The following is a 15,910-nucleotide window of genomic DNA, read 5'->3' as shown; positions in this document are numbered from 1 at the left end:
ATGCTGTGAGCCCCTGGACCTTTGCAAGAGAGGTAGCCAAGCATCGCTTGGGCCACACTCTCCTGTTCCTTATGGACATGCTCAGAGCCCGACGGAGGTGGGGCCCCGTCTGGGACACCTTCACAAGTGTGGAGTCACCACTACCCCTTTGTAGATCTCTGCATTGACAAATACTAATTATTAGATGAATGGTCTCAGTGCACACACTGGCTTGTAATAAGTGTTTGCCAAATGAATGGGATAATGAATTAAATAAACATGTTGAATATCATGTATTTATTTATAACCTGAAATCTTTTTATTCACATTAAAAACACCTCAAATGGGGCTGGGTGTGGTGGTGCACAACCCCAGCCCTGGAGGCAAAGGCAGGTCCTGTGAGGTCAAGGTCAGCCTGGGCTACATAGAAGGACCTAGTTTCAATAATAATTAAAAAACAAAACAACAACAACAAAACCTCAAACAAATAAGACTGTAAGGAACTTATCCTGGGTGTGTACAGTGTGTGTGAGATGTACTTTGTGAATGTGGGTGCCAAGGCACATACACGTAGGTCAGAGGACAATTTTCAGTGGTCAGGTCTTTCCTTCCACCAATGCTGGGATCCACATCTGACCTGTTAGTGGGTTCTAGGGATCAAACTCAGGTTGTCAGGCATACACAAGAGCTTTTACTAACTGAGCGTTTCGTCTGCCCTGATAACGGCCCTTTGTAAAGCTGATTTTTATTCAACTACAATGTCTGATTATTTCTGAAATCTCCAAGTCCTTTAAAGACTGGAGGAGTGGTGCAGTCCTCGCTGGAACAGGCTTCACTTCTTTCACCACACTCATTTTGGCAAGTGGGAATTACAGAGAAAGTGTTACCTATTATGCAGCTAAAAACAATTTAAATAAGAGTTATAAAATCTTACATATTGTAAAACAAACTCCAAAGGCAAGAAAATTTGCTCTGACAGAAACTTGGGCAATTATCTTAAGAACTAATTTTCACAAGAGATATTAGAAGAACAGATATGAAATGAGGAGACCTGGGCTACTTTAAGCAACACTGGAAAACACTGATTTCACAGGGATGCCATGTGGCTTTGCCAGGGCTGTTCTTCCCGGAGGGAAGATGTCATCTCACCTTCAGCCAGGGACGCCAGGGCATTGATGAGCCTGGCCATGTACTGGCGCACAGCCTCGCTCTTGGAGTGCAGCAGCTGCAGCACGCTCCTCTGCAGGGAACAACCATTGAGAGAACAGTGAGCTGGGAGGTGGGGAAGGGGCAGATGCCCCTCATGCCTGGTTAACTAGAGGAAAACAGCGGGAGCCACAGTTCACCTGCTACTCTTGATTGCCAAACGATACTTGCTGAGACTTGGCAAAAGGAAGTTGCCCAAAGTTCTAAGTTAAATGAATTAAGTATGCTGAGCAGCTAGACCAACGGGGCACACGTGGTTGCTACTGCTACCGGCTTTCCAGGTGAGAGAAGCACACATCTAATTCAGCCCCCTCCAAACATGACAGGACTACAGGAAATGGCTTTTTTTTAAGACACAATTCCTGAACAGCTGATTAAATACCATGAGAAACGTTACTTGTACAGGACAAATGCCCTGAGTTCCTCCACTTATGTTTCAAAATGCTGAGGAGCTAGGGACAAAGCAGGGGACAATACAGACAGACAAACAGAAACAAAGTGGCTAGATGTCCCTGTGCTGTCCCTGTGATCTCCAGCACAGGGACAGGGAGGGAGCGTTATCATGAGAGGCTAACACAGAGGGTCTCCGCATCGGGGCACACCAGGTTCCCATGAGCAGGGAGCTACCAAAATGCAGACAGGAAGCCATCATGATGGTGCATGCTTGTCACCCAGCTCTTGGGAGCCAGGGGCAGGACAACCTCCAGTTTAAGGTCAGTCCAGGTTATAGCAAGATATTCTCAAAACCAGTGGCTGCAAGACTGGAGAGACGGCTCAGCAGTTAAGAGTACTGGCTGCTCTTGCAGAGGACCTGGGTTGGGTTCCTAGTGCCCACATGCCAGCTATCAACCATGAATAACTTCGATTCCAGAGGATCTGATGCCCTCTTCTGACCTCCTCAGACCCTGCATACACATGGTGAACATACATACAGGCAGACAAACATTCATACACACACGCACACACAAATAAAAACAATAAATCTTAAAAACAAACAAACAAACAAACAGTGTCTGGAATGTAACTTAGTGGTAGAGCACTAGTAAAACCCTGTGTTCAGAAAGCAGGGTGGAGGGGAGGAGGCTGGAAGGAGAACACTGGTTCAGGAGAGGGGAACAAGGGGGTGTCAGTAGAAGTTTGGGGAAGCAAGACTCCTGTACGGTAGCTCTGTGTGCTATGTAGAGTGCTCCAACTGAACCAGGCTGAGTGAAATGGCCACATGCCATCCCCAAAATGTCAACTACCTTTGTACCATCTCTATTTAGGCAAATTTTCACTGTAATGTACAGTCCAGAGAACTTACAGATCACCAGGGCACAGCCTGAGGAGCGTTCACAAGTGAACATGTGGTAACTGGCAACCAAGTGCAGAAGCCACATCTCCACAGCCCAGATACGCTCCAGAACACCCTTCCAGACTGTTCCCTCCTGCATGCATATGGAGCCCAACGATGTCTTCCTCAGTCACTCTCTAGCTTATTTTTGAGACAGGTCTCTCACGGAGCCTGAAACTTGCTGATTTGGCTAGACTGGCTGGCCAACAAGACAGGGACCCTCTTGTCTCTGCCTCCCCTGCACTGGGATTACAGGAACATATCACAGCACCCAGCCAGACTGCCTACCTGCCTTCTTTTTAACATGGGTGCTGGGAAGCCAGGCTTGTGCTCCACTTTACCAAATGAACCATCTCCTCAGCCCCAACTTGGCCTGTTTTTAAAAAACTGTGACTGGCAAAAACACTTCTTATAGAGAATACTGATGTCTGGTTTAAGATCTTAGTCTGAATCTCACACAAAGTTTAGTTTTAACTTTCAACTTGATCCAATCTAGAATCACCTGGAAGACAGTCTCAATGAGGGGCTGCCTAGACCAGGCTGGCCTGTGGGCATGCACGTGGGGGATTACCTTAACTGACCCATTTTAACTGTGGGCAGGCCCAGTTCCTGAACAGGAGATCCTGAGCTGTGTGAGAGTGGGTAAGCCGAGCTGCTCACAGGCATCCATTTCTCTCTGCTTAACTGTGGATGTGACTAGCTGCTCCACCGCATTCCTGCTGTCTAGATTTGCTGGCAAAGATGGATTTATGAGTGAAAATAAACTCTTTCTCCCTCAAGTTGCTTTTGTCACAGCATTTTATCACAGCATCAGAAACGAAACTAGGCTAGGACACTACACCTCATCCTGAGCCTCTATTTCTCACTTGTAAAGGAGATTATAATGCCCACATTTCAAGTGTAAGGACCAACCAAGACCTTATGGAAAGCTCACAGTAGAATGATCTGCACACAGGGTGCTCCTGGGTGTCGGATTTCTTCCTTTCTTCCCCTAGAGGGAGTTACACTGGCTTCTCTGGAGTTATACTTAAATTATTTTTAATATTCAGCTTTAAAGTAGATAGACAGCCTGGGTTCCATTACTTATTTTTTATGTGCAGCAGTTTTAATTTTACAGGGGATTACAGTTAAGAGATTGCATGAATCTCAGAAGAAACTCTGAACTTTAGATTTTTAAAAAAGTTTGAAAACTGTATTAGACTATGGGGACTTTTGAAGTAGGACTGAATGTATTTTTTGCATTATGATATGGCTATAAGCCTTTAGGGGCCAGGGAGTGGAATGTGATGATCTGAAAGAAAATGGCCTCCATTTCTTTGGGAGTAGCACTATTAGGAAGTTTGGCCTTGCTAGAGTAAGTGTGGCTTTGTTGGAGGAAGTGTGTCACTGTGGGGATAGGCTTTGAGGTCTACCATGCTCAAGCTATGCTCAGTGTGGTACACAGTTCACTTCCTGTTGCCTGTGGATCAAGATGTAGAACCCTCAGCTCCTTCTTCAGCTCCTTCTCTAACACCGTGTCTGCCTGTATGCCACCATGTCCCACCATGATGATAATGGACTAAACCTCTGAACTGTAAACCACCCATTAAATGTTTTCCCTTATAAGAGCTGCTGTGGTCATGGTGTCTCTTCACATCAATAGAAACCCTAACTAGCCGGGCGGTGGTGGCGCATGCCTTTAATCCCAGCACTCAGGAGGCAGAGGCAGGCGGATCTTTATGAGTTCAAGGCCAGCCTGATCTACAGAGCGAGATCCAGGAAAGGCGAAAACTACACAGAGAAACCCTGTCTTGAAAAACAAACAAACAAAAAACAAAATAACAAACAAACAAACAAAAAAACCCTCTAACTAACACAGTATTATACTGTAATTTTTAAAAGTTGGGATGGTGGCATCTCTCTTTCTCTCTCTCTCTCTTCATTCCTTCCCTTCTTTCTTTCTTTTTCTTTTTAGACAGGGTCTATGTAACCCTAGCTATCCTGGACTCACGATGTAGACCTTTGCCTCCTTCATCCCAAGATTGGCTTGGTAGCTATTCCTTTATAAAAGAAAGGAAAGGGGATGCAACCTAGAAGTTTCTAAAGTGCTGGAAGTTTCTATTTCTTTATATTTTTTGTTCTGAGCCTGGCCTTTAATGGCTGAGCCATCTCTCCAGCCCAAGTTTCTATTTCTTAATCTGGGTGATGGAAAAACAACTTTAAATTTTTCAAATATTCTCTATATTCATTCTTGTGAATAATAAGTGGAACTATGAATCTGGAAAGACAATAGTCCTTGAATTAAGGAAGTGTGCTCTTCAGATGCATACATAATGCTAAAGAGCTAGAACTGTCAGATGTGTACAGTTTGAAATAAGTTCCTTCAGGTTGATGATGCTACACACTAAACTTTGAGAACCACTAAGGGAGAAATAACTAGACAACCAGTTCAATTTCCCTTCCCAAGAGCCCAATCCATTTTGGAAACATGGTGGCCCAGCATCTGCATTACCAAGGAGTCTTCCTACCCTGCAAACTGCCTAGTATCTTTAGAGAACTCAAAGTCATTCCTTCTTAGAAACAAAACAAGGCTGGGGATGAGCTGTTGGTAGAGCGCTTGTCTAGTATGCACGAAGCCCTAAATTCAATGCCCAGCACCATGTAAACTAGCCATGGGCACAAGCCTATAATCCCAGGCTTCAGGAGGTTGTAGAGGCAGGAAGTTTAGAAGCTCAAGGTCATCTTCAGCCCACGTAGTAAATTTGAAGGCAACCTGGACTATGTAAGACCCTAACACAAGGGGTTGGAGAAATGGCTCAGCAGTTAAAAGCACTGACTAGGTGTTCTTCCAGAGGACAGGGTTCAATTCCCAGCACCCACGGGGAGTTCACAACTGTGACTCCAGTTCCAGGTGATCTGACACTGCCTTCTGGCCTCCATGGGCAGTGCATACATGTGGTGCACATACATACATGCAGGTGTAAAATGCCCATACACATAAGGTGTTTAAAAAAAATCTTTAAAAAAAAAAAAAGTGGTAACATACATCTTTAATCCCAGCACTTGGGAGGCAGAGGCAGGTGGATCTCTGAGTTCAAGGCCAGCCTGGTCTATAGAGTGAGTTCCAGGACAGTAAGGACTAAACAGAGAAACTCTATCTTAAAAAACCAAACAAACAAACAACAACAACAACAACAACAACAAAACCCTAACACAAACACCACCACCACCACCAAAACAAACCAAACAATAAAACAAGGAACAACGGACTTGAAGGAACTACATTCTTCAATGGCTTCAGAGATTGTAGCACTTAGACAAAAACCACTATTGCAACCCACTGACTTCCAAGCGGAGCACAACTCAAGTGGGAGGAGGGAAGAGGGCGGGAACACCAGCAGAAGAGAGCTGCGGAGCCCACGAGGCGCCGGCTTGCTCAGGACTCTCCAGAACTGAAGAGCAGATCAAGAGGCGAACACAGACCTCAAGCAGCTGATGAGCTCATACTGCAAGGTCAGCACACGGACAGTGTCCAGAGGAACCAAAGCCTCATGTCTGCTAAGGTCCTTCTCTACCGCGGAAGGCCCTGGCCACCTCTTACCTGGTTGTGGCTGTGACAATCCAAGAGGTCATTGCTGATATAGGCTTGCAGGACTGTCTCCCTCTGCTCTCCAGGATGGGACGTGGTCAAGCGCTGCAAAGAAAAACCAAAGTAGCAAACTCCTACAGAGGCAAGAGCTAGGCCCTGAAGGGTGAGCAGATGGTCAACCAGCAGGGAGGAAGGTGAGTGTGTGTGGAAGGGTAGGGTGGGGCAGTGGTCCAGCTCAGAAAGTGGGGCCCAGGCTACCTCTAGACGACTCTCAATGACCCTATCCAAAAGGACTAATGAGCAATGGAGGTGGGGAGGCAGGTGACAGAGAGGCTGGCTAGCTGGTTAGAATTTGGGAAGCCACCAGGCGGTGGTGCCGCACGCCTTTAATCCCAGCACCCGGGAGGCAGAGCCAGGCAGATCTCTGTGAGTTCGAGGCCAGCCTGGGCTACCAAGTGAGTTCCAGGAAAGGCGCAAAGCTACACAGAGAAACCCTGTCTCGAAAAACCAAAAAAAAAAAAAAAAAAAAAAAAAAAAAAAAGAATTTGGGAAGCCATTAAATCTGATATGGCGTCATATGAATTTGTGTGCTATCCACAGGGGAAGAAAAAAAGTTTGTGTGATGTGCAGGTGCACATGGCTGCTATGTACAGCTTTGTTAGGACAGGAGAAAGTTGTGTGTGTGTGACACGAGCAAATTGCTTTTCCAGGAAAAAAAGTCTTAAATAAACACCCTGAGGCTCAGAATCTGCTTCTGAGGACAAGCATGGTGTGTTCAGAACATCCTGGTCTGCAGCACGGGCAAAGGCCAAGCCAGAGTCAACAGACACAGCAGACAGGAGGAAGGAGAGGCCTTCAGAGGGAGGGGCATGCTGCTAGCTGACCTGATCACCACTACGAGGGGACTGCTAAAGGACTGTGCCAAGAATGTCACATGGGGTAATTCTTGTGGAGCCAAGAGGCTGGATGGGGCACTGGAGAAGAACACGGGCAAAGCCACTGAAGAGCCGCATGCCTTCCTGACTATCGGGTCAAAGTGCCTGTTTTCTGTAGAAAAGGAGGCCCTGCCCCAGCAAGAGGCCCAGGGAGTGGACAGACTGAGCCATTGCTGGGTGGCAAACTCTGGCAACTAGGGTGAGTGTGGTAACACAAGTAGACACAAGAAAACCAGGGTTGAGGCAGCCCTGATGATCACTCAGGCTGCCCACCCACCCTGGTCAGCAGGCCCCCACAAACCAGAGCAGGCACCACAGGGTTCTCCCCTTGGACCCCAAGTATTCCTCATAGTTCCCAATGAGGCACAGTCCAGGATGCACCACCAGATTTACGGACCAGTGAGGACTGTTTCCACTCAAAGGTGGTGAAGTTGCTCAAAGAATTCTGAAGCAGTGTACACCAAAATGCAGGGATCCACACGGGAGCTTGACACTCCTCTAGGGTGAGTTAGAATGGACTGTTTAGTGAAAGGCTCTGGCCAGTAATTCTCAAAGTGTAGTTCAGAGAACTCTGGGCATCCCAAAACTCTTTCGTGGACTCGGAAGGGACATGACTATTTTCCCACTGACATTGAGAGGGGTTCTGCAGTTCTTGATCACTTTCTCAGAGGCTGTGGAAGTGTGACACTGGCAAGTCTAACACAAAAGCAGGTTCTGAGGACCCCGGGGTCCTCCTCAAAGGCAAACCACGGAGACGGTTACAAAGATGCACAAGGACGCCACTCTGCATTCACTTCGTTTGTTGTTTGGAAACTAGTTACTGTTATTTGTGTTAACCGGTCATTTGTTAATTTTACAGGGAATGATGCATTCTCCAATTTTCTGTTTTAATTTTCTAATGTGTAAATACTGTTAAGATAAAATCCATGCCGGGCGGTGGTGGCGCACGCCTTTAATCCCAGCACTCGGGAGGCAGAGCCAGGCGGATCTCTGTGAGTTCGAGGCCGGCCTGGGCTACCAAGTGAGTTCCAGGAAAGGCGCAAAGCTACACAGAGAAACCCTGTCTCGAAAAACCAAAAAAAAAAAAAAAAAAAGATAAAATCCATACAAACAAAACTCTTTGGGGTCCGCAATAATTTCTGAGAATGTAGAGGGGTCTGGAACTCTTGAAAACCAACCACTGGCTGCAACTGATCAACCTAACTACTGAGGAACGGGAATCAGATGAGGCCTACCCAGTGTGGCAAAGTACTTGTACCCAGGGGTCTCTGGAGTTGTGACTAGGTTCGGCTACATGCTCTAACATGCAGGCCCCAAGCTGAATGTAGCACCTGACCAGGCAGGGCTGAATGGCAGGGGCAGCTGCCCTATCACACTGGAGCAACAGTAACAGACACCAGTACAGAGTGCTGGAGAATACGGCCAAGGCCTAACTCTGGGAGCTGGTTTGCTTGCTGGGGCTAGGGGTGGAGCCTCACTATACAGCTCTGGTCTGGTCTGGATCCTGCGGTGTAGACCAGGCTGGCCCTGAACTTACAGAACGACACCTACCTCTGCCTTCTGCAAGCTGGGGGTAAAGGCCTGTGCTCCCACACCTGGCTGGAGCGGCTTTTAACCTCAGGTCTTGGTAGCAGGCAGCAGGAAAGGATTTGTAGCGAAGGGATTACGAGAAACCAGCCAAGTCACCAGGTAGCCAGCCAAGAAAAGCAGTGCTGGAGTTTTCTCTCTGGTTTTTGTTATTAACTTCAAGGGGAAGGTACCTACCCAGCGCAGAGCCTGCAACAAGAAGGCTTTCAAGCGGTCACTGCCCCAGATCAAATCCTTCTTCAGTTTCTCATAATCCAGGGAGGGCAGTAATGGGACATCCTTCAACTTCCTATTCAGCATCGCAAGTTCAAAGAGAAGAGAAAGGGCAGAAGGGCATGTCATTCCATCTCCCGAGCATCAAGATCTCTACTTAGACTCAAGCAACCAACAGTGGCCCAAACGCCACCCCAACTGTGGGCTCCCAAAATAGACAGAGTCTTCCCCTGGGAGCCTAGTGCCCAGGCCCCCGCCCAGCTCAGCCAGCTCATCCCTGCTGATGGGTGGATTTTATGTAGTCTAAATTTATTTCTTCTTAGATTTCAATGGCATGCAAATTTTCTATAATAAGAAAAAAATTGCAAATAGGTTTTGTTTTTGTTTTAGTGTTCAAACAGGTCCCACTGTGTGGCCCTGGCTGACCCTCCCACCTCAGCCTCCCCAGTGCGGTGATTACAGGCTTGTCACTCCAGTCCAACTCCCCACACCCAGGCCGACCTTTTGGCTTTCTAACTGCACAGGGCTTGTGTAAAATACTAACACTGAGAAGTCTTGGGGGGCTGGAGAGATGGCTCAGCAGTTAAAGGCACTTGCTGCTCTTGCAGAGGACCCAGGTTCTATTCCCAGCACCAACATGGCAGCTCACAATCATCTGTAACTCCAATTTCAGGGGACCCAATACTCTGTTCAGGCCTCTGAAAGCACTGTGTGCACGTGGTGTACACAGGTAAGCTAGAACGCACATACACATAAATAAATACATCTTCAAAAGAGAATTTAAAAAGAAGTTTTGTAATAGTCAATTTACATCTCAAAATTACTATAACAAAGTGGGTGTGGTGGCTAATACTTCTAATTTCAGAACCTGAAGGCTGAGGCAGGAGGATAGAACTCATTTCTAAGAACACCATAGGAATAAGCCAACAGATTTTTCCTATTTAATGTTCTCTTACAAGAATCAATATTAAAAGATAATTCTAGGTTAGCATTATTTATGATCATTGGCATTTCCTTTCATATCCACATGTGGTTGAATGTTTAGTTAAACTATCTTGAATTTGAGCTTCACATATAGATAGGAATACGGAGCTGGAGAGATGGCTCTGTAGTTAAGAGCACTGGCTGCTCTTCCAGAGGACCTGTGTTTGGTTCCCAGCACCCACATGGTGGCTCACAATCATGTCCAGGTATACAATGCCATCTTCTGGCCTCTGCAGGCACCAGGCATGCAGGTGATATACAGACATACACACAGGCAAAGCACTCATACACATAAAATAAAAAGCAAATAAAATTTTAGAATACAATTAATAAAAACTCCTAAGAATGATTACTTACTCAGGTACCAAAGAGGCTCGTAACATGGTTGAGGCCTGAGGGAGGGCAGGAGCAAAGAGACTGTGTTAAACACTGACGCGATGCACTAACCCAGCCCCGTCTAACAGCCATAAGCAGCCATCTGCAAAGTGTTTGGTGGAGCAGTGTCCTCCAAGGCCAGCCTGGCCTACAGAGGGAGTTCCAGGACAGCCAGGGCTACACAGAGAAACCCTGTCTTAGAAAAAGAAAACAGAAAAAATTTACAGGGGCTGGAGAGATGGCTTAGTGGTTAGGAGCACTGACTGCTCTTTCAGAGGACCCAAGTTCAATTCCCAGCACCCATGTGACAGCTCACAGCAGTCTGTAACTCCAGTTCCAGGGGATCTGGCACCCTCACATAGACATACATGCAGGCAAAACACCAATGCACATAAACAAAGAAACAAAGAAAAGAAAAACTTCACAATTCCCTTTCACCTCACCCCTTCATCCTGCTTGCAGGCCAGTTCACCAACTCCTTTATAGACAGTCACACCATCCCATCTAGTTTGAATGTGGGGTGCAAGTACACATCATTATCTGTTTTTACTATGCGCATTGCCAGATTAAATATGAGGAATATGGAGGAATAAAGAAATGCAACCTGAGGTATGTGTATGACAACACAAGCCAAATGTAAAATAAAATTGTGACATTAAGAAATCTGAGTATACTGAACTGGTGTTGGGGATTCCTGTTGATTCTATTTATTTGTGGGTTGTGTTTATTTTTAAGTCTCCCTGCCAGACGTGGGTATTTTATTTATTGGTGAGGCAGTGTTTCAAAGGATTTGGAGCCAAGAGGGTAGGCATAGCTAAATGGCAGAGCATTTGCCCAGCACCCTCAGTTTGCAAAGAAAAAGAAGACAAGAAGAGGGCGGAACACAGCAGACCTGAGAAAGAAAAACTAAACAGAGGAAAGAAAGGAACCAAGTCTACCAAATGTCATCAGTTCCTGAAGCCAGTGAGGGAGGGACACAGCGGGACTCCATCTCCTTAGGAGCTTTTAAAAATACGTCATTCATTCCCAACACTGGGCATCCAGAGACACCAGTCAGCACTTGACGAATGAATGAGGACTGACTCCCAAGAGTCACTCCAGAGCCCCCGCTGATACTAAGGAAGTGGTCTTGGCAAGGACCCTGGTTCTGACTGCTTCCCTCTGCCAAGTTTACAGACCACAGATCCCACCTTGTAGACATCAAGGCCCCTTCCTCAGAGACAGGGTTCTTCTATGTAGCCTTGGCTGTTCTAGAACTCACTTTGTAGACCAGGCTGGCCTAGAACTCAGAGACGCCTCCAAGCGCTGGAATTAAGGGTGTGCGCCATCACCGCCTGGCCAAGCCTCACTTCTAAATGCCTCATGACTATGTATGTGTTCACAGTTTTTGTGGTGCTGGGGGGTCTGAACCCAGAGCCTTGCAAGCACTAGGCAAGCAGGCTACTCTATTCTCCCAGAAGTTTTCACATTTTAATCCTTGGCTGTCTTGATCAAATAAATTACCTATTCCTATTATTAGCTTACTAAGCTGTTCAGAAACAAGTCTGAGATCATCTACTCACCTAACATCATCTCACACATTAAAAACAGCAGGACAGTGGGTCAAGTGAGGACATGGAGCTGCTAAATGTTAGTATACACACCAGTACAAATCTCTAAGAATCACTAAAAACAGCCATTCCTAGCTCCCCAGTGAAACTCATCACTCCCTATAAGAGGTCTTCTACCTCAGCAGACACTTTTGTGCCTCCTACCTTTCCCTGGCTACACCTCTCCCCTCTCCACATCCTTTCTCCTTCCTTTCCCACGCAGCTGTGACTATGTGCCCAGTGAGAAGGACCCCAGCACAGCCCTCTGCCCTTACCTCCTCGAAGCTTCCTCCGGTACAACTAAGTGCTCTCCAGCCTCTGCACCGGGTGTGGAGTGCGTCCCCCCCCCCCCCCAGCAGTCCCCACTGGGTGAGTCTGCCCTTAGAGAACACGTGCTGGTGTCTGCAGATGCTGTTGGCTGTTGCTCCTCTGTTGTATACAGGGACTTACGTGATTTTCTGGGTTGTTTTTTAAACCGAGTCTCATGTAGCCTAGGCTAGACTCAAACATAAACAAGAATGACTTCAAACCTTTGATCCTCCTGCCTCACATCCTGGAGTATTGGGACTTCAGGTACCCACCACTCTCCCTGGTTTTCCGCGGTGTGTGGAATGGAGCCCCAGGCTTCATGCAAGCTAAGCATGCACTCTACCGACTGAGCCACACCTAGCGCCACGGCCTCACAAGCTTGTCAACCATCTCCCTGTCTGCTAACTCCCAGCCAGGCATACAGCGGTCAAATCTCTTCTGATGCGAGCTAAATGACTCCAGACTTGACATTCCATCCACAAGACACAGGCAGTACCCACCTAGAGAGGCCAGTGACAGCAGCACTGTAGGTTGCATAGTCTCTTCTTCCCCACCGGCCTGCGCCAAGCCCCTCCTCCACTGGGGGTGCTCAGTGTAACTGACACCTGGGGGTGGCCCTCTCAAGCTATGGGGACTTCATAGAAGCTCTACTTCTTTCCTTCCTGTAGGTTTTGAGACAAGACCTCACGTAACCCAGGCTGGCTTCAAAGTCACTATTTAACTGAGAATGGCCTTGAACTTCTGGTCCTCCTGAACGCTGGGACTACAGGTATGAGCCACCACTCCTGGTTTGGTGCTGGTGATTGAACCCAAGGCTTCACTCATGCTAGGCATTCTACCGGCTGAGCCATATCCCAGCCCCAGAAGTCTTGGTCATCACACACAAACACCAAGGAGGCTTTCTAAACTTCCACTGAGCGACCCAGGACATGCACTGGATCTCTAAGGTATCTGCTGCAGGCTCTCAAGCCAGTTATGAGCACAGCTCCTGTTGCCTGCATTTGAGTCACTGTCCCACGGCTGTGGGCACTGACTGCAGTGTGTGGGGGACATGCAGAGCCCACCAACTGGCAGGGGACAGCCCCAGCAGGAGAAAATCTATCAGTCACAGCTAAGCCCTCTACTGAGGCAAGTGGAGTTTTTGTTTGTTTACTTGCTTTTTCAGACAGGGTTCTGTATAGCCCTGGCTGTCCTAGAACTCACTATGTAGACCAGGTTGGCCTTGAACTCAAAGATCCACCTTCCTCTGCCTCCCAAGTGCTGGGACTAAAGGTGTGTGCCACCACTGCCTGACCCAACAGCAGATTCCTAATGCTGAAGGAGCAAGCCCCAGAAAGGACGTCCTTGTTACGGAGGCCTGACTCTGTCCTAGAGGGTGCTATTTGATTTCTAAGACTCCATCCTGAGACAGGAAAAGGGCCACCACAGCCGAGGATGAGACTCAGATGGCAGACAGTGTTCCCAAGCTCCCTAAACAGCTAGCTGGTGGAGTCCACCCGAAGAAGCCCTGAAGGAATGCTGAGACAGAGAGAGGACACAGCAGAGCAAGCCGTAAACCAAGGTGTCAATTACTGAGTTCGCTCAGTGAAAGCTCCTGGGATTCTTAGATGTGGAGACAAAGGTGTACACAAGCCAAGGTGAAAATGTGACACCTTCCTCTTTCCTCAGACACAGGAAGCCCCCGAGCCCTGCCTTCCCAGCAGCTGTGGCCTAAGGCCTGGTGTCCAGGAGGTGGGGACCAGCTGCAGGCCTGAGACAACTGATGGGAACAACCTGAGGACCTGTGGGGTCAGGCTGTGAAGTGTCTCTGGAGAGCTCAGTTCAGGTGTGACATCAAAGACAGTACTCCTAGGGGCAGTTCAGGAGGGACATGTGAGCACAAGAAAGGCTGGAAGAGCCGGGCGGTGGTGGTGCACGCCTGTAATTCCAACACTCAGAAGGCAGAGGCAGGCGGATTTGTGAGTTCGAGGCCAGCCTGAGCTATAGAGTGAGTTCCAGGACAGCCAAAGCTACACAGTGAAACCCTGTCTCAAAAAACCAAAAAGAAAAGAAAAAGAGAGGCCAGAAGGAAGAGGTGCTTGGCCCAACCAGGAGGAGGAGGAAAGGAGGGCAGCTTGACACCCCAGCAGCATGCGCCTAGAACAGAGGGGGCCGCGAAAGCCTTCAGGCCAGGCCCGTTTCTGCCATGCCTCAGCTATGCTCAAGTGCACATGAACAAGGACTGTGGACCCTCCTGAGGAAACTTCCAGAGAGGCTCAGGTCACAGCGGGACACACAAGGCCTCGGCCTGCAGCTGGGGGAGCACCCTTGGGGACTGTGTAACCTGAAGAGAGTGTGTACAGAAGGAGAACCACAGCTGGGCGGTGGAGGCGCACACCTTTACTCCCAGCAGAGCCAGGAGGAGGATCTCTGTGAGTTCGAGGCCAGCCTGGTCTACAGAGTGAGTTCCAGGACAGGCACCAAAACTACACAGAGAAACCCTGTCTCAGGTGGGGATGGGACGGGGTGGGGGTGGGGGACGACACAGAAAGAGAACCACTTTGCCCTGAAGACAGTCATTGAACAAAGGGGTAATGTGACTGCGACTGCTGAGACACCTGAATCCTACAGACACACCCAGAGAGCTGAGTGACCAGCATGACACTGAGGAGGCCCTGGCTCAGAGCCAGGAGAGAACTAGGGGCAGTCTCAACAACTCCAAGCAACTAACACAGCAGAGAGGGGCTGCTCTGCCAGATCCCGATGACCAGGGCACATGGGTGACCTCCAGGTGCTTTCTGGAATGTCATTCTCCACAACAGGCAACAGGGCGGAGTGGATGGCGGGCACACAAAACGTTTGTGGAAGGAGTCTGGAAGCCTATGTCTGGAGCTGGGGCAGGAAGGTCAGAGCTAACAGCCAATAATGGTTCTACCAGCTAATTAAAGTTAAAGATGGGGGAGGGGGTACAGAGCACACGTCTGTGTGTGAGCAGCAAGGGGTGGGATCTCAGCAGGTGACTCTCTTGCCACACTGAGTCTGAAGTAGAGTGGCCATGTGGCCAGCTGCAGGAAGCCTTGAAGACCTAGGGAAGGCACCAGGAGGTGAGGAGGGCTGGAGATGCTGAGCTTCAGCCAGAGCAAGGATTACACAACATGAAGAAGAGCCACGTGTGGCCCTGCTCCTCAACAACTGTGCAGTCCACCCTGAGAGTCGGCCACCACAACCCCTGCAGCATTTTACAGAGGACAGGGTGACTGCAGTTCCCCTCCAATGCTCCCATTTTCTAGGTCTTTTGTGGATTTACTGCTATCATGGAGATAGTTTAACTCTTATTTCCAATACATCCTTACCTGGAGATGTGGGGAAAAGGGAGGGCTAGTTCCCAGTTGTGCTGTTTGTCCAAACAAAGATTCATTTCAGTGAAAACTTCTCACAAACTCACAAGCCCTGGAGGACACTACGGGGCCTTGGGACTCACTGAGGTGGGATATGGCTTGCATTTCAACTTGAGAGTTGGGTAGGCTCTTGGTCATCATGGGGTGGAAAGGGCTGTCCCCCAGTGTCCTCCAGTACTTCTACGTTCATGTCTCTGAAGGGCAGCAGCAGAGAAGGGAAGGATGGGCCATGCGTTCTCAGGGCCACAGCACCTCACACAAATGTAGCTGCAGCTTCAAGACAGCCACAGGCTGGACGGTCATCTCCACACCAGAGACCACACTGTCTTCAAACCAAAACCCTACAAAGTGCCAGGGGTGGTGACACATGTGTTTAGTCTCAGCACTCAGGAGGCAGAGGCAGGCCGATCTCTGAGTATGAGGCCAGCCTGGTCTACAGAGCAATTCCAGGACAG

At 48.4% G+C, this 15,910-nt stretch overlaps 1 protein-coding gene across 4 annotated transcripts in view; it reads right to left on the bottom strand.

Annotated features, from left to right (window-relative positions):
- Positions 1-15,910, bottom strand: part of Armc9 (armadillo repeat containing 9) — a 125,796-nt gene that overhangs the window by 74,050 nt on the left and 35,836 nt on the right. For all 4 annotated transcript variants that reach the window (XM_059278172.1, XM_059278173.1, XM_059278175.1 and 1 more), the window contains 4 exons: positions 10,163-10,197; positions 8,786-8,897; positions 6,099-6,191; positions 1,129-1,219 (listed from right to left, as the gene is read on the bottom strand). In XM_059278172.1, the coding sequence (XP_059134155.1) occupies positions 1,129-1,219; positions 6,099-6,191; positions 8,786-8,897; positions 10,163-10,197 (331 nt within the window). The remainder of the gene's footprint in view (positions 1-1,128; positions 1,220-6,098; positions 6,192-8,785; positions 8,898-10,162; positions 10,198-15,910) is intronic.

Source organism: Peromyscus eremicus, chromosome 13 (genome assembly GCF_949786415.1).
Source record: "Peromyscus eremicus chromosome 13, PerEre_H2_v1, whole genome shotgun sequence".
Taxonomy (NCBI): Eukaryota; Metazoa; Chordata; class Mammalia; order Rodentia; family Cricetidae; genus Peromyscus; species Peromyscus eremicus.
This window is presented reverse-complemented; position numbering and strand designations above follow the sequence as displayed.